The sequence below is a fragment of the Budorcas taxicolor genome, chromosome 21, assembly GCF_023091745.1.
Source record: "Budorcas taxicolor isolate Tak-1 chromosome 21, Takin1.1, whole genome shotgun sequence".
Lineage (NCBI taxonomy): Eukaryota > Metazoa > Chordata > Mammalia > Artiodactyla > Bovidae > Budorcas > Budorcas taxicolor.
Window position 1 is genome coordinate 6,793,362 of NC_068930.1, and position 19,571 is coordinate 6,812,932.

At 40.7% G+C, this 19,571-nt stretch overlaps 1 protein-coding gene across 1 annotated transcript in view; it reads left to right on the forward strand.

The window, feature by feature from the left end:
- Positions 1–19,571, forward strand: part of GABRG3 (gamma-aminobutyric acid type A receptor subunit gamma3) — an 820,406-nt gene that overhangs the window by 58,659 nt on the left and 742,176 nt on the right. The window contains exon 3 of the mRNA XM_052659706.1: positions 18,876–18,943. Within this exon, the coding sequence (XP_052515666.1) occupies positions 18,876–18,943 (68 nt within the window). The remainder of the gene's footprint in view (positions 1–18,875; positions 18,944–19,571) is intronic.

Consider the following 19,571-nt stretch of genomic DNA (forward strand, 5'->3'; position numbering starts at 1 on the left):
GAAGGAAAAAGAGATAGGAAAAGAGGAGAGGGTTAAAAAAGAGAGAACAGTAAAACTAGAAAAGCAAAGATGAATAGATATATATGGAAAAGATTTACATATATTCAGGGATAGCCACAGCTGGTAAAGAACTATAGGAAAACCAGTGGAATATATAAAAAAACAAACAAAACTCATTTTTAAAAAGGGTACAAAAGAGAAAAAAGAAAAAACATCTTAAAATGAATTTTTTTTTTTGACAAGAAACACAAGGTGGAAAACTCACAGTATCACAAAAGGTTAATGTGACTGTAGAAATACGTAGGGGCAATGGACAGTGTGATTTATAAGAAAAAAAGAAAAAAAATCTTAAAATGAATTTAAAAAAAAATCAGTTAAGTCCAAGAGGAAAACTCCACAGCACTGAAAAGGGCTAATGTGAAGGTGGAAATATGTAGGAGGAATAAACATTGTGATTTATAAGAAAAAAAGAAAAAAAATGGTTCTCAAGGTCATATTTCTTCTTGATTGTGGGGTCTGGCCCCATGCCTGGGGTTCGGTTAGTGTCCTGTGATGTATCCTGGTTGGGGGAGCTCGTGCCTGTGTTCTGGTCGATGGAGCTGAATCTCGTCTCTCTGAAGGGCAGTGCAGTGTCCAGTAGTAAGTTTTTGAATGTCCATGGGTTCAGTATGCCATCTGGCTTTGGCAGTGTTAAACACGTCTATCTCTGCAGCCGCCTCAAAGTGGCCCTCTCCTCCTATCTTCACTGCCGCCAGCCCCCGACTTGTGCCTGGGATCCTGGCCCGTGCTTCTCCGCCCTGCGCCGCTGGCTGAAGCTTGCTGGGTGGGGGCGTGTGTGGATCTCTTCCTGCCCTCTGCATGGCGGAGACTTGTGTCGGCTCCCCTCCACCCCTGAGCTCCTCTCTGTGTCACGGGGCTTCTGGGGCCTGCCCTCTGCGTCTTGGGGCTTGTGTGCACTTGTTTCAGCTCCCCAGGCCTGGCCTCTGTGTCCTGCGTCTAGGGTGGACTTGTTTGGGCTCCCTCTGCCCGCCCTCTGCATCGTGAGGTTTGTGTGCATTTGTTTCCTCTCACCGCCTGCCCTCTTTTCTTGTGGAGCTTATGTGTTCCACACTTCTTTCAGCTGTGCTGCAAGGGTTGTGTGCGCTGGCTAGGTTCGTATGCCTCCTCACTCTCAGTTACCCCAGCCTACCGTCTGATTGGGCCCACAGTCCATGAGCTCTTAACAGGCTGAGGAGTGTAGCTTTCTCTGTTTTCTGCCAAGTCTCTGCTTTGCCTGGTTTTCTGAGATTTTACAGCTCCCCCTTGGGCCTGCCTGTGAGGGAGCTTCCCTGTGCTTGGGATCTCCTGTTTTTTCAGAACCCCCTCCCTCCCTTGGGGTACAAGCTCCTGCCCAGTTCTCTTTTCTCTTTTTATGTCTCCATACTCTCTCCTACCTCATTTCATGGAGCTTAGCCTGTCCTCTTGGAGGCCTGGGGACTGCTGCTGTAGCCTAGAGGTTGGTCTGTAGGAGTTGTTCCATATCTTGATAAGTTTTTAATGTATATGTGGGGAGGCTGGCAATCTCCCCATCTTACTCGAATCTCCCTAGGCTTTTATATATATATATATATATATATATATATATATATATATATATATATATATACACACATACATATACATACACATATATTATAATATATATATTTAATTGAAGGATGGTTGCTTTACAATATTTGTTTGATTTCCACTATACATCAACATGAATTAGCCATAGGTATACATATGTCCCCTCCCTTTTGAACCTCTCTCCCACTCTTACCCACCCCTGCAGGTTGTTACAAAGCCCAAGTTTGAGTTCCCTCAATCATACAGCAAGTTTTTGTTGCTTATCTATTTTACATATTGTAGTGTATATGCTTCCATGGTACTCTCTCCATTCATCTCACCCTCTCCTTCCTCCTGCCCCCTGCCCTGTCCATAAGTCTGTTATCTATGTCTCCATCTCCATTGCTGCCTTGCAAATAGGTTCATCAGACCATCTTTCCAGATTGCATATATATCTGTTAATATGTGATACTGTTTTTCTGACTTCACTCTGTATAATAGGCTCTAGGTTCATCTACCTCATTAGAACTGACTTAAATATGTTCCTCTCTGTGGCTGAGTAGTATGCCATTGTATATATGTACCACAGCTTCTTTATCCATTCATCTGTTGATGGAAATCTAGGTTGCTTCCATGTTTTAGCTATTGTACATGGTGTTGCCATGAACATTGAAGTACATGTATCTTTTCCACTTCTGGTTTCCTCAGGGCATATGCTTAGAAATGGTATTGCTGGGTCGTATGGTGGTTTTATTTCTAGTTTTTAAGGAGTCTATGTATACTGTCTTCCATAGTGTTGTATCAGTTTACATTCCCACCAGAAGTGCAAGAGGGTTCTTTTCTCCCCATCCTCTGCAGCACTTGTTGTTTGTGGATTTTTTTGATGATGGCCATTCTTACTGGTGTGATGTCTCATTGTGGTTTTGATTTGCATTTCTCTAATAATGAGTGATGTTGTTTCTTAGCCATTTGCATTTTCTTAGCCATTTGCATTTCTCTAATAATGAGTGATGTGTTTCTTAGCCATTTCTATGTCTTCTTTGGGCTTTCCTGGTGGCTTAGAGGGTAAAGCATCTGCCCGCAATGTGGGAGACCTGGGTTTCATCCCCAGGTTGGGAAGATCCCCTGGAGAAGGAAATAGCAACCCACTCCAGTACTCTTGCCTGGAAGATTCCATGGACAGAGGAGCCTGGTAGACTTACAATTCATGGGATCACAAGGAGTCGCATACGACCGAGCATCCTCACTTCTTGTGAGTCATGAGATATGTCTGTTTAGGTCTTTGGCCACTTTTTGATTGGGTTGTTTGTTTTTCTTGTATTGAATTGTATGAGCTGCTTGTATATTTTGGAGATAATCCTTTGTCAGTTGTTTATTTTGCTATTATTTTCTCCCATTCTGAGGGTTGTCTTTTCACCTTGTTTATAGTTTCCTTTGCTGTGAAAAAACTTTTAAGCTTAATTAGGTCCCACTTGTTTATTTTATTTCCATTATTCTAGGAGGTGGGTTATAGAGGATCTTGCTGAAATTTATGTCGTACAGTGTTCTGCCTATGTTTTCTTCTAAGAGTTTTATAGTTTCGGGTCTTATGTTTAGATCTTTTATCAATTTTGAGTTTATTTTTGTGTATGGTGTTAGGAAGTGTTCTAATTTCATTCTTTTACATGTAGTTGTCCAGATTTTCCAGCAGCAATTATTGAAGAGACTATCTTTTTCCCATTGTATATTCTTGCCTCCTTTGTCAAAAATAAAGTCATTATAGGTACATGGGTTTATCTCTGGGCTTTCTTTCTTGTTCCATTGGTCTTTATTACTGTTTTATGTCAGTCCCAAACTTCCTTGATGACTGTATGTAGTTCTGTAATATAGTCTTAAATTAGGTAAGTTGATTCCTCCAACTCCATTCTTCTTTCTCATGATTGCTTTGGTTATTTTGGGTCTTTTGTGTTTCCATATGAATCGTGAAATTTCTTGTTTTAGTTGTCTAAAGAATGGCATTGAAAATGGAAAGATTGTTAGAAAAGTTCAACCTTCCAAGACTGAAACTCTTCCAAAAAATTGCAGAGAAAGGAACCCTTCCAAACTCATTCTGTGAGGCCACCATCACCCTGATACTAAAACCAAAGGCATCACAAAAAAAGAAAATTATAGGTCAATATCACTGATGAGCAAAGATCCAAAAATCCTCAACAAAATTTTAGCAAACAGTATTCAACAACACATTAAAAAGATCATATACCATGATCAACGTGGTTTTATCCCAGAGATGCAAGTATTCTTCAATATATGCAAATCAATCAATGTGCTACATCATATTATGAAACTGAAAGATAAAAAACATGATAATTTCAATAGATGCAGAAAAAGCTTTTGACAAGATTCTGTGCACAATGGGCATAGAAGGAACCTACCTTAACATAACAGAGGCCATATACAGCAAACCAACAGCAAACATTAGTCTCAGTGGTGAGAACCTGAAATCATTCCCTCTATGATCAGGAACAAGACAAGAGTGCCTGCTCTCACCAAAGTGCCTACTCTCTCAAAGATAGTGGCTGTGTGCCCCAGAAACTGCCCAAACCTGCAAAACCAATAGGAGCCTCAGTGGTGGAATTAGACTCGACTGTAGTTTACTATCCAGAGAGGTAAGCATAAGCCACTAGCCACTGCCAAAGCCGAGGAGAGTGCCTGAGGTAGCAGACAAAATGCCACCACTGTGGTCCTGACCCCAGAGGTGGCAGTTGCCACCAGGCTGTGAACAGGTACAGGTTACCGCCCACGCCTTGATGGAAGCCTAACCAGCTTGGTCTTCCTAGAGATGCACGACCTGGGGCCATTTCCTCTGGAAGAGTGCACGACTTGCCGCAGTCTGTAACAACATCTGTGAAGCCTCTACTGCCATGAGCATGCCCTGGTACACCCCACCTGTGGATGCCATGCCCCTGTCTCCCCCACCTGAGTGTGCACATGAGCTCTAATAAGCCTTGGTGTTTGCCCCTCATGTCTGGGAAGGTAACAGAAATCCAAGGCTGGCCTATAGGAAGAGGCAGGCTCTAAACCAAAGGAGCTGTGTGATGGAAGAAGAGAAGGAGAATTAGCTCCTGAAGCTGCAGGTGCAGCAGATTTAACTCCCACAGTTAGCCTGAGACTGTGGACTTTGGGGACAGCTGTGGACTTTGGGAGTGCACCTAATACTCCAAGTACTGGGTGGAGTAAGGCCAGATCTGAGATTGAGCTGACTCCACACTGCCCACAACAGGCTCAGAGAACTTTCCAGAAATATCAGAGGACTTTGGTGTGAGTTTCTTTGAGTGTTCTGGGATGTTGAGCATTGTTTTCACCAATTGTCTTAGGGTTTTGTCTTCTGTGCTTTGTGACCTGTGAAGTTTTGGTGCTACAGTAAGGGATCAGGCCTGAACCCATGAGATGGGAAACCTGATCCAGGACATTGAACCACCAGAGAAATCCCAACCCCATGGATCATTAGTTGATGGGAGCTCTCCCAAAGGCCTCCATCTCAACACTAAGACCAAACCCCACTGAAAGGGCAGCAAGTTCCAGTGATGGGTTCCACACACCCATCTTTCAGCAAAATAGGAGCACAGCTCTGAACATTAGAAGACAGCTTGCCTAAAGACATGCCAAACCCATAGACACCCCCAAACACACCAGGGGATATAGGACTGCCCCTCAGAGACACAAAATCCAGTTCTATCCACCAGAACACAGGCACAAGTCCCCCCAGCCAGGAAACCTTCACAAGGCACTGGTCCAGCCCGCCCATGGCGGGCAGATTCCACAATTAGGAGGAACTGTGGCCCTCCAGACTGCAGAAAGGAGACTCCAAACACAGTGAATTAAATAAAGGAAAAGACAGAGAAATATGCAGCAGATGAAGGAACTTGGTAAAAACCCACAAGATTAAACAAATGAAGAGGAAATAGACAGTCTACCTGAAAAATGATTCAGAGATAGTAAAGGTGATCCAAAATCTTGAAAACAAAATGGAGGCACAGATAAATAGACTGGAGGTGCAGATTAAATAGACTGGAGGCATGGATCAAGATATATAAGAAATCTTTAACAAGGACCTAGAAGAACTAAAGAATAGGCAATCTGCAATGAACAACACAATAATTGAGATTAAAAATACACTAGAGGGAACCACTAGCAGAATAACTGAGGCAGAAGAGCAGGCAAGTGAGCTGGAATATAGAATGGTGGAAATAAATGAAGCAGAGCAGAAAAAAAAGAATCAAAAGAAATGAGAACAGTCTCAGAGACCTCTGGGACAACATTAAATACAGCATTTGAATCATAGGGGTCTGAGAAGAAGAAGACAAAAGCAAAGGGTATGAGAAGATATTTGAAGAGATTATAGTCAAAAACTTCCCTAAAATGGGAAAGGAATTGGCCACCCAGTTCAAGAAAACCAAGAGAGTCTCATACAGGATAAACCTGGGGAGAAACATGCCAAGACATATATTAATCTAACTAACAACAACTAAATACAAAGAACAAATTTTAAAAGCAGCAAGTTTCATACAAGTGGATCTCATAAGTCTGATAGCTTAGACTTCAACAGAAATTCTTCAGGCCAAAAGGGAGTGGCAGGATATACCTAAAGTTATGAAAGGGGCGGGCGGGGGGGGGAACCCTACAACCAAAATTATTCTATCCAGAAAGGATCTCATTCAGATTCAAAGGAGAAATCAAAAGCTTTACTGAGAAGCAAAAGTTAAGAGACTCCATTGAAACATCTATACTATCATGTAAGAAACGAAGTGCCAGTCTATGTTTGATACAGGATACAGGATGCTTGGGGCTGGTGCATGGGGATGATCCAGAGTGATGATATGGGGTGGGAGGTGGGAGGGGGATTCAGGATTGGGAGCTGGTATACACCCATGGTGGATTCATGTCAATGTATGGCAAAACCAATACAGTATTGTAAAGTAAAATAAAGTAAAAAAGAAAAAAAAAAAAAGAGAGACTCCAGGACCACCAAACCAGCTTTAAAACAAATGCTAAAGGAACTTCTCTAGACGGGAAACAAAATAGAGAGAAAAGGTCTATGAAAACAAACCCAGAACAATTAAGTTAATGGTAATAGGATCATACATGTCAATAGTTACCTTAAATGTAAATGGACTAAATGCTCTAGCCGAAAGACACGTATTGGCTGATGTACTCCTTGTATATGCTGTCTGCATGAGACCCACCTCAGACCTAAGGCCACATACAGACTGAAAATGAGAGGCTGGAAAAAGATATTCTATGCAAGCTGAAATCAAGAGAAAGCAGGAGTAACTATTCCCACGTCAGATAAAATAGACTTTAAAAGTAAGACCGTTATAGTAGACAAGGAAGGACACTACATAATGATCAAGGGATCAATCCAAGAAGAAGATACAAGAGTTATAAATATAGTGCACCCAACATAGGAACATCTCAATACATTAGACAAATACAAATACAAAGGGGATATCCATGGTAACACAGTATTAGTGGGAGACTTTAACTCCCCACTCAAAATAATAGATCATCCAAACAGAAAATTAATAAGGAAATACAAGCTTTAAATGATTTGTTGGACCAATTGGACCTAATTAATATCTACAGGATATTTCATCCAAAAATAGTAGGTTTGCCTTTTTTCTCAAGTGCACGTGGAACATTCTCCAGGATAGACCACATCTTGAAAGAGACACACGTACCTCAGTGTTCATTGCAGCATGACTTACAATAGCTAGGACACAGAAGCAACTTAGATGTTCATCAACAGATGAATGGATAAAAAATTGTGTTACATATATACAATAGAATATTGCTCAGCTATAAAAGGGAATGCATTTGAATCAGTTCTAATGAGGTAGATGAACCTAGAGCCTGTTATACAGTGTGAAATAAGTCAGAAATGGAAAAACAAATATTGTATATTAACATGTGTATGGGAATCTAGAAAGATGATACTGATGAATGTATTTGCAGGATAGCATTGGAGATGCAGACATAGAGAACAGACTTGTGGACCCAATGGTGGAAGGAGAGGGAAGGACGTATTGAAAGAGTAACATTGAAAGATATGTATTACCATATGGAAAATAAACAGCCAGTGGGAACTTGTGGTATGATACAGGGAGCTCAAACCTGGTGCCTGTGATGACCTAGAGGAATGAGATGTGGTGGGAGGTGGGAGGGAGAGGACATACGTATACCCATGATTGATTCATGTTGATGTATAGCAGAAACTAGCACAGTACTGTAAAGCAATTATCCTCCAATTAAAAATAAAAAATAAAATGACATCAAAAAAGATAAAATACCTGTGTATAAACCTAACCAAGGAGATTAAAGACTTATATGATAAACTGTCGTTGTTCAGTCGCCCAGTCAACTCCATGGACTGCAGCATGCCAGGCCTCCCTGTCCCCCACCATCTCCTGGCATTTGCCCAAGTTCATGTCCATTGTATCAGTGATAACATCCAGCCATCTCATCCTCTGATGCCATCTTCTCCTTCTGCCCTCAGTCTTTCCCAGCATCAGGGTCTTTTCCAATGAGTTGGCTGTTTGCATCAGATGACCAAAATATTGGAGCTTCAGCTTCAGTATTAGTCATTCCAATGAGTATTCAAGGTTGATTTCCTCTAAGATTGACTGGTTCGATTTCTTTACTGTCCAAGAAACTCTCAAGAGTCTTCTCTAGCACCACAGTTTGAAGGCTTTGATTCTTTGGCTGTCTGCCTTCTTTATGGTCCAGCTCTCACAACCCCATGTGACCTCTGGAAAGACCATAGCCTTGACTATATGGACGTTTGTCCACAAAGTGATATCTCTGATTTTTAACACACTGTCCAGGTTTGTCATAGCTTTCCTTCCAAGAAGCAATCACCTTCTGATTTCATGCCTGCAGTCAACATCAAAGTGATTTTAGAGCCCGAGAAGAGGAGAGGAATACTGTCACTGCTTCCACCTTTTCCCCTTCTACTTGTCATGAAGGGCGGATGCCATCATCTTAGTTTTTTAAATATTTAGTTATAAGCTGGCTTTTTCACTCTCCTCCTTCACCCTAATCAAGAGGCTCTTTAGTTCCTCTTTGGTTTCTGCCATTAGAATTGTATCATCCACATATCTGAGGTTGTTGATGTTTCTCCCACCAATCTAGATTCCAGTTTGTAACTCATCCAGCCCGGCATTTCTCGTGATGTGCTCAGTATATGAGTAAAATAAACAGGGTAACAACAAACAGCCTTGTTGTACTCCTTTCCCAATCCTGATCTGTGAGTTGTTCCATACAAGATTCTAATTGTTGCTTCTTGACCCACATACAGATTTCTCAGGAGACAGGTAGATGATCTGGTATTCCCATCTCTTTAAGAGTTTTCCACAGTTTGTTATGATCGACACTCGAATGCTGAAATCAGGTTGATCATATTTTTGCAGCCAAAGATGGAGAAGCTCTATACAGTCAGCAAAAACAAGACCAGGAGCTGACTGTGGCTCAGATCATGAACTCCTTATCACCAAGTTCAGACTTAAATAGAAGAAAGTAGAGAAAACCACTAGACCATTCAGCTATGACCTGAATAAAATCCTTTACAATTACACAGTGGAAGGGACCAATAGATTCAAGGGATTAGATATGATAGAGTGCCTGAAGAACTATGGATGGAGGTTCATGACATTGTGCAGGAGGCAATGATCAAGACTGTCTTCAAGAAAAAGAAATACAGAAAGGCAAAATGGTTGTCTGAGGAGGCCTTAAAAATATCAGAAAAGAAGAGAAGCTAAAGACAAGGGAGAAAAGGAAAGATGTACCCATCTGAATGCAGAGCTCCAAAGAATAGCAAGGAGAGGTAAGAAAGCCTTCCTCAGTGACCAATGCAAAGAAATAGAGGAAAACAATAGAATGGGAAAGACCAGAGATCTCTTCAAGAAAATTAGAGATACCAAGGGAACATGCAGAGATGGGCACAATAAAGGACAGAAATGGTATGGACCTAACAGAAGCAGAAGATATACAGAAGAGGTGGCAAGAATACACAAAGAACTATACAAAATAGATCTTCATGACCTAGATAGCCAGGATGGTGTGATCACTCACCTAGAGCCGGACATCCTGGAACGCAGAGTCAAGTGGGCCTTAGGAAGCATCACTACAAACAAAGCTAGTGGAGGAGATGGAATTCCAGTTAAGCTATTTCAAATCCTAAAAATGATGCTTTGAAAGTGCTACACTCAATATGCCAGCAAATTTGGAAAACTCAGCAGTAACCACAGGACTGGAAAAGGTCAGTTTTCATTCCAAACCCAAAGGCAATGCCAAAGAATGTTAAAAGTACCACACAATTGCACTCATCTCACATGCTAGCAAAGTAATGGTCAAAATCCTCCAAGCCAGGCTTCAACAGTATGTGAACCATGAACTTCCAGGTGTTCAAGTTGGACTTAGAAAAGACAGAGAAGCACAGATCAAGTTGCCAACTTCCACTGAATCATCAAAAAAGGAAGAGAATTCTAGAAAAACATCTATTTCTGCTTTATTGACTATGCCAAAGTCTTTGACTGTGTGGATCAAAATAAACTGTTGAAAATTCTTGAAGACATGGGAATACCAGACCACCTTACCTGCCTCCTGAGAAACCTATATACCGGTCAGGAAGCAACAGTTAGAACTGGATGTGGAACAATACACTGGTTCCAAATGGGGAAAGTGTACATCAAGGCTGTATATTATCACTCTGCTTATTTAACCTATATGCAGTGTACATCATGGGGAATGCCAGGCTGGATGAAGCACAAGCTGGAATCATGCTTGCCAGGAGAAATATCAGTAACCTCAGATATGCAGATGACAACACCCTTATGGCATAAAGTGAAGAGGAACTGAAGAGCCTCTTGATAAAAGTGAAAAAGGAGAGTGAAAAATCTGGCTTAAAACTCAACATTCAAAAATCTAAGGCATCTGGTTCCATCACTCCATGGGAAATAGATGGGGAAACAATGGAAACAGTGAGAGACTTTATTTTTTTGGGCTTCAAAATCACTGCAGATGGTGGCTGCAGCCATGAAATGAAAAGACACTTGCTGCTTGGAAGAAAAGTATGACACACATAGACAGTATATTAAAAAGCAGAGACATTACTTTACTGACAACGGTCCATCTAGTCAAAGATGTGGTTTTTCTAGTAGTCATGTATGGTTGTGAGAGCTGGAGTATAAAGAAAGGTGAGTGCTGAAGAATCGATGCTTTTGAACTGTGGTGTTGGAGAAGACTCTTGAGAGTCTCTTAGACTGCAAGGAGATCCAACCATTCAATCCTAAAGCAGATCAGTCCCTGAATATTCATTGGAAGGACTGATGCTGAAGCTGAAACTGCAATACTTTGGCAACCTGATGTGAAGAACTGACTCACTGGAAAAGACCCTGTTGCTGGGAAAGATTGAAGGCAGAAGTAGAAGGGGATGACAGAGGATAAGATGGCTGGATGACATCACTGACTTGATGAACTTGAATTTGAGTAAGCCCCAGGAGTTGGCGATGGACAGCGAAGCCTGGTTTGCTGTAGTCCACAGGGTCACAAAGAGTTGGACATGACTGAGCGACTAAACTGAAACTGAACTGAACACAGTCAAAGGTGTTAATGCAGTCAATGAAGCAGAGGTAGATGTTTTTCTGGAATTTTCCTGCTTTCTCTATGATGCGACGAATGTTGACAATTTGATCTCTGGCTCCTCTGCCTTTTCTAAAGCCAGTTTCACATGGCAAGCATGTGGGGTTGGTTTGCCACTCTCCCTCCTGTGGACCATGTTTTGCAGAAGTCTCTACTAGGACCCATCCATCTTAGACGACCGTGGATGGCATGGCTTATGGCTTCATTCAGTTATGCAAGCTCCTTTTCCATGATGAGGCAGTGATCCATGAAGGGGTTGGTGAGCTATAGAACGTTGATGAAATCTGCGTCAAGGAAATGGAAAGATATTTCATTATCTTGGGATAGAAGACTTAGTGTGATGATTGAGCTTAAGCTGATGATATGAGCCACAGTCAGCTCCAGTTTTTTTTTTTTTTTTTTTTTTTTTTTGCTGACTGTGTAGAGCTATTCCATCTTTGCCTGCAAAGAATATGCTCAGTCTGATTTTGATATTGATCATCTGTTAATGTCCATGTGTAGAGTTGTTTCTTGTGTTGCTGGAGAAGGGTGTTTGCTATCACCAATGCATTTTCTTGGGAAAATTTCTGTTAGCCTTTGTGTACTCTGAGGCCAAACTTGCCTGTTACTCCAGGTATCTCCTGACTTCCTACTTTTGCATTCCAGTCCCCTGTGATGAAAAGGACATCTTTTTTAGTGTTAGTCTAGAAAGTTTTCATAGAACCATTCAACTTCATCTTCTTTGGCATCAGTGCTTTGGGAATATACGTGGATTACTGTGATGTTGAATGTTTTGCCTTGGAAACAAACAGATCATTCTGTTGTTTTTGAGACTGCATCTAAGTACTGTATTTGAACTCTTGTTAACTATGAGGGCTACTGCATTTCTTTTAAGGGATTCTTGCCCACAGTAGTAGATATAATGGTCATCTGAGTTAAATTCATCCATTCCTGTCCATTTTAGTTCACTGACTCATATCATGTCAATATGTCAGGAAATTTGGAAAACTCTGCAGTGGCCACAGGACTGGAAATGGTCAGTTTTCATTCCAATCCCGAAGAAAGGCAGGGTCAAAGAATGTTTGAAATACCAGACAATTGTACTCATTTTACATGCTTGTAAGATTATGTTCAAAATCCTTCAAGGTAGGCTTCAACAGTACGTGAACCAAGAACTTCAGGTATAGAAACTGGATTTAGAAAAGGCAGAGGAACCAGAGATCAAATTGCCAACTTTCTCTGAATCATACTGAAAACAAGGGACTTCCACAAAAGCATCTACTTCTGCTTCATTGACTAGGCAAAAGTCTTTGACTGTGGATCACAACAAACTGTGGAAAACTTTTTTAAAGAGACGGGAATACTAGACCACCTTACCTGTCTCCTGAGAAACTTGTATGAAGGTTAAGAAGCAACAGTTAGAACCTTACATAGAACAACTGACTGGTTCCAAATTGGGAAAGGAGTACAACAAGCCTGTATATTGTCAACCTGTTTATTTAACTTATATGCAGTCTGCAGTCCATGGGGTTGCCAAGAGTTGGACACAGCTGAGCGACTTCACTTTCACTTCATTTTCATGCATTAGAGAAGGAAATGGCAACCCACTCCAGTGTTCTTGCCTAGAGAATCCCAGACAGGCGGAGCCTGATGGGCTGCCATCTGTGGGGTTGAACAGAGTCAGACACGACTGAAGTGATTTACCAGCAGCAGCAACAGCAGCGTACATCATATGAAATGCTGGGTTGGGTGAAGCACAAGCTGGAATCAAGATTCCTGGGGAAATATCAGTAATCTCAGATATGCAGATGATACCACTCTAATGGCAGAAAGTGAAAAGGAACTGAAGAGCCTCTTGATGAAGGTGAAAGAGAAGCGTGAAAAAGGTGGCTTAAAACTAAACATTCAATAAACAAATATCATAGCATCTGGTCCCATTGTTTCATGGCAAATAGAAATGGAAAAATTGGAAGTAGTGACAGATTTTGTTTTCTTGGGCTCCAAAGTCACTGCAGGTGGTGACTGCAGCCATGAAATTAAGACGCTTGCTCCTTGGAAGGAAAGCTATATAAAACAAACCTAGACAGCAGAGGCATCACTTTGCAGACAAAAGTTCTTTTTCTGTTAGCTATGGTTTTTCTTTTAGCCATGTACTGATGTGAGAGTTGAGCACTGAAGAATTGATGCTTTTGAATGTGGTGCTCTAGTCTTGAATGTGAAGACTCTTGAGAGTCCCTTGGACAGCAAGGAAATCCAACCAGTCAATCCTAAAGATATCAACCCTGAATATTTACTGGAAAGACTGATGCTGAAGTTGAAGCTCCAGTACTTTGGCCACCTGGTGCAAAGAGCTAACTCAGTGACAAGAACCTGATGCTGGGAAAGATTGAAGGCAAAAGGAGAAGGGAGTGGCAGAGGACGAGATGATTAGATATTATCACCAACTCGATGGACATGAATTTGAGCAAACTCCAGAAGATAGGCAAGGACTAGGGAGCCTGGCATGCTGCAGTCTGTGGTATCACAAAGAATTGGAAACAACTTTGCAGTTGAACAACGCTATGTTATATGTGGTTTTGATTGCGTAGCCCCAAAAAGATTGACATCAAGATTTTTTTCACTAAAATATAATGTCAATAATGTTTTTCATTAAAATATAATTTATTGACATTTTAGCATGATGAGTTTGTGTGTGTGTGTGTGTGTGTGTGTGTGTGTGTGTCCGCAATAAGTAAGACAAAGAGTCTGTTCGCCTCCAGGCTCTAAGTGGCAATCTGGAGAAAGAGGTCAGTCTTGTGTCTCTGGACTCGTCAGCAGACAGTCCTGCCACTGTGACAAGGGGCACTGTGACAGAAGCCATTTCCTGTCTTGGTGTCTGGGTCATTTTCTCAGCTCATGATTGATAATTTTAGGATGAGAAGGTTCAGGATGGGGCAAAGAACAGCAACCAAACAAAAATTTGCTTTGGTATTGTGTCAGAGGCAAGTAGAAAGTATAGTCCATGTAATTCCTCTTTGGGTGCCGTCAGTCTTTTGAGGAAACAAATGTGGTTGACTCTTAGTAAAACTTACCCAGGCAGCTTTGCAGTGTTCATTTATATTGCACAGTTTATGAATATGATTCTTCTCAAATATACCAATTCTGAATCTTTAGGAAATGGTGATTTCCAAATAGAATTGCTTGATAGAATTTCCAAATAGATTTCCAAGATAGAATGAAATGAAAACTTGGAAGTGAATTCCTTTTTGAACTAAATGCAGAGGACTCAATTCCATCAGTCCTATTTTATGCTCTTCTTCAATAAAATCTGTTCTTTTTCACTCAGAAAATTGCCATCCCTTCTCCCCTCATTCCTGACTTTCTTGCATCTGTGTAACCCTTCATCCTTCTCCCAACTACCCAGAGCTTAATCCTTTTTAAAAATTTCTGGTAAAATTCACATAACATAAAACTTGCTATTTTAACCACTTTCAAGTATGCAGCTCAGTGGTATTTAGTACATTCAGATTATTGTGCAACCATGACCACCATCCATCCCCAGAGCTCTTCATTTTGTGTAACTGAACCTGTAGCCTTTAAGCACTAACTTTGCATTGTCTCTGCCTTCTGCCTCTTAGCAGCCACCGTTCTACGTTCTATCTCTGCAAGTTTGACTACTCTGGGTGCTTCATATAAGTGGAAGCACAGTGTGTCTGTGATTGTCTAATTTCGCTCAGTGTAATGTGCCCAAGCTTCATCCATGTTGTAACATGTGTCAATGTATTGTATATACATACATATACATATATATATTTAAATCTTTCTGTGTATTATTATGTTTTGATATCTTAAAAATGCTTCCTGATTGGGCAGCTACTGCCCCTTCCAGGGTTAGCCAGTTCTTCGTGATGGCAAGGGGCCAGCTTGGAGCAGGTCTTTGAGCATACAGTCTGTCCAATCCAGAGTCATATCTCCTCTATGTGATGGCTTTTACATCACAGGAGACAATACTCTGGTGTTTTAATTATCCCAAGACCTGGTACCAGGCCGCTGGAGACCACGTGTATAGCTGCAAGCCCACAGGAGTTATTCAAGCTAGCCAAACTAGCTGATCTGAGTTGTTTATCCTGCCTTTCCCCCCCAGAGACCTCTTTTCAGATCATGACCTCAGCATCCCCTCCTTTGCCCTGTCTTCTGCCTCCCGACCACCCTTATGTCTTTCCCATGTAGTCCTGCAAAGCATGCCGTACCACCCATCTCTAGGACCTGGGAGTGAATTAACTTTGTTTTCCTGAGCCTGTCCTGAGGTGTACCTGACTGACCATCATGTGAACAAGCACAGAAAGGCTAAGTGATATTCCAAGTGTGTATGCTGCATTTGGTTTACCCATTTATCCCTCTGAGGACAAATGACTTGATCCCACCTTTTGGCTGCTGTGAACATAGATGTGCTCATATGTTTGAGTCTCTGATTTTAATTCCTTTGGGTATATAACCAGAAGTGGAATTGCTGGGTCACAGGGTAGTTCTGTTTTTAGTATTTTTGAGGAGCCACCATACTGTTTTCCATAGTGCCTGCATCATTTTGTATTCCCACCAGCAGTGCACAAGGTTTTCGTTTTCTCCATGTTGTTGCCAGCATTTGTTTATGCTTTTTTTAAAATTTAAATAGCAGTCGTCATAATGGATATGAAGCTGTTTTCATTTGCCTTTCCCTAGTGACTAATAATGTTAAGTATCTTTTCATGTGCCTATTGGTCATTGTTTGTCTCTTTTGCCTTAAGTCCTTTACCCATTTTTAAATCAGGTTCTTTTGCATATTTGTTGTTGAGTTTTTGGAGTTCTTTTTATTTTTTTGATATCAAACTTACAACATACATGATTTGCAGATGTTTTCTCCCATTATACGGGTTGCCTATCCACCGTGTTGGGCTTCCTAGGTGGCTCAGTGGTAAAGAATCTGCCTGCCAATGCAGGAAATGAGGTTTTGATCCCTGGGTCGGGAAGGTCTCCTGGAGAGGGAAATGGCAAACCACTCTAGTATTCTTGCCTGGGAAATCTCGTGAATAAAGGAGCTTGGCAGACTATAATCCATGGATCATAGAACAGTCAGACATGACTTAGCAACCAAACAACAACAACAACAACAACAACAACAACAACAATCCACTATGTTAATTGTGTCCTTTGATGCAACAAAAATATAAACTGGACTTTTTAATCTTGATGTAGTCCAGTTTATTTTTTTCTTTTATTGCCTGTGCTTTTGGTGTCATATATAAGAAATCATTACCAAATTCAATGTCATTAAGCTTTTCTCCTGTGTTTTCTTCAAAGAGTTTTGTAGTTTCAAACCGTCCTTTTGGTTTCTCATCCATTTTGAGTTAATTTTTCTATATTGTGTAAAGGTTCAACTTCATTTTTTTGCTTGTGGATATCCAGTTTACATAACACCATTTGTTGTAAATACTTTTCCCCCACTGAATGGTCTTGACATGCTGTTGAAAATCATTTGTTATGGCTTAATCTCTGGTCCTTGAGTTGTAAATCTTGAGCCTCCTGTGGCCACACTGTTTCCTGAGTACCACTGTCAGGGCCACTTTCCTAAAGATTCTTTTTACTTTAGCATGACACTGCTTAAAGGAGAAGTTGCTTAAAACAGCTTCTCTCCCAGGTTGTGTGTGTGTGTGTGTGTGTGTGTGTGTGTTTTCCAAACTCTTCTCTTAAAACCTTTATTATACTATTGCACTTAATACTTATTTGATACTTCCCGCTTCAAGTTGTTAAGGCTTTACATCTGTAGATCCTTTTTAGTTAATAAGATTAAAAGCTCTAGACACCTAAAGTCTGGTAAATACCATGAAACAACCAGAAAAAAATCTCTTGCAAAAAGTGGGTCCTCAACTGACTGACTTAACATAGCCTTTGTATAACATTAATAAGGTTATGCAGCATTTGGAGACAGACTATTTGCTGAATCCAGTTAAGTTGAAGAAAGATGCTACTTGCTGTTCAAAGTATTTAGCAAAGCTCAGTTTAAAATGCTGAATAGTTCTTTAATAAAATTTAAACACTATGTACATAGTTCATGGAATCATATTGGGGTGTTTTCCAAAATGCCAACAGCTCTGAAGCTAACATGACTAGGTTGTGCTGACAGAATAGTTAACTCAAGGTCATTATCATCATTTTTATTTTCATGAAGATCTGGACAACATGGCTGCAGACTGCTGGGTATGCAATTGAACAACAGACTTGAGCTTACAGGTGCCACTCATCAATGATTACTTATTTAGCAAAACTGGAGGAAGCTTGTTGTAATAATTGCTGATACAAAAACTCTTGTTTCCATAGAAATACCTTGTTTATATGCAGAGGTTCAGGAGTCTTATTTATGTTCCTCCAGGCCAGAAATGGAGAAGGCAATGGCAACCCACTCCAGTACTCTTGCCTGGAAAATCCCATGGACGGAGGAGCCTGGTAGGCTGCAGTCCATGGAGTTGTGAAGAGTCAGACATGACTGAGCGTCTTCACTTTCACTTTTCACTTTCGTGCATTGGAGAAGGAAATGGCAACCCACTCCAGTGTTCTTGCCTGGAGAATCCCAGGGATGGGGGAGCCTGGTGGTCTGCCATCTCTGGGGTCGCACAGAGTCGGACCCAACTGAAGCGACTTCATAGCAGCAGCAGCAACAGGGCAGAAATACTCTGAAACTGCTGTTCTTCTCCCCTGTACCAATCAGTTGCTGAGTGCCGGGGAAAGGAAGCCACCTCCTTTCCAGTGGCACAGACGCCTGACTTGGAGTTTGTTTTGGGAATCTCATTATTGGTCTTTCAAGTTCCATTTCTGCCAAGGAGAGGGTAACTGATTTTCTTTAAGGTTAAATGAGCTAATTTTACCTCTGATGCACAGTTAGATATTATAGTTTTTTGTTGTATGAATTTTACTCCCTCATAGTTGGAAGTCAGTCCTTAACTGACTGAAGTGTTATTCTTTTCTGAGTTGCAGAATTTGAAATCTGTGATATGCGTGTGTGTCTTTACATAATAATGATAACAATGAATGTTTCTTAATCTCCTTTGGTATATGTATTGTCCAGATCTTTGCTTTGAGTTGCACCAAAGTAATGGGTAAATAACTTGAATTATCCCTGATATTACTCATCGGGTGGGTGTGTGTTAGTCGCTCAGTCGTGTCTGACTCTTTGTGACTCCATGGACTGTAGCCCACCAGGCTTCTCTGTCCATGGAATTCTCCAGGCAAGAATATTGGAGTCAGTTCCCATTTCCTCCTCCAATATTACTCATTACTTAGGTTTGATTTCATAGCATAACTTTGATATTTCTTATGTGATGTCTTATATTTAACCTTTTTATGTTTTCTCTGTCATATAATCAGCTAAACAAAGACTAAAGAGTATCACAGTCATCTATCACTGGCAACTTGCAGTGTATAAATATCCTGTTTTTTTACAATTAAATTTACTAACTATAAGAATCCTTCATCATTTAAGAATTGTAACTGCCATGCAGGTCCCAGAGAAAAATCCACCACTTTTCCGTATGCTGTTGAGCTGTCAATGTGTGACTCAGAGGAAGTTGAGGAGCGCTTTCTGGCACATTGTATTAACTAATATACATGTGTTTTCTCCACAGTAAAACCCACTGTAATTGATGTTGACATCTATGTTAACAGCATTGGTCCTGTGTCATCAATAAACATGGTAAGAAGCTTCTTTTCTGATCTGATGGTCTTTGTATCAGTTCTTGCTTACCTTCTTATTGTGGATTTCTGTTCAAGATTTATCATGCAAGTTTAAGCTCACAATTAGCTTCTTAAATATGTAGCATTTATTGAAAGTTTAAACACTGAAAGTGGTAAAACTCAAGGAATAGAGATGGTGATTAAAAAGTATCTCATCCCATGTTTTTCTCTGGATATATGCCCAGGAATGGAACTGCAGGGTCTTATGATAGCTCTATGTTTAGTTTTTTAAGGAACTTCAATACTGTTCTCCATAACGGCTGTACCAGTTTACACTCTCATCAACAGTGGAGGACGAGTCTCTTCTCTCCACACCCTCTCCAGCATTTACTGTTTGTGGATTTTCTAATGATGGCCATTCTGGCTGGTATGAGGTCATACCTCATTGTGGTTTTGATTTGCATTTCTCTAATAATTAATGATGTTGAACATCTTTTCATGTGCCTGTTGGCCATCTGTATGTCTTCTCTGGAGAAATGTCTATTTAGATCTTCTGCCCATTTTTTGAGTGGGTTGTTTGTTTTGATGCTGTTAAGTGTCATGAGCTGTTTGTAAATTTTGGAAACTGATCCCTTATTAGTAACATC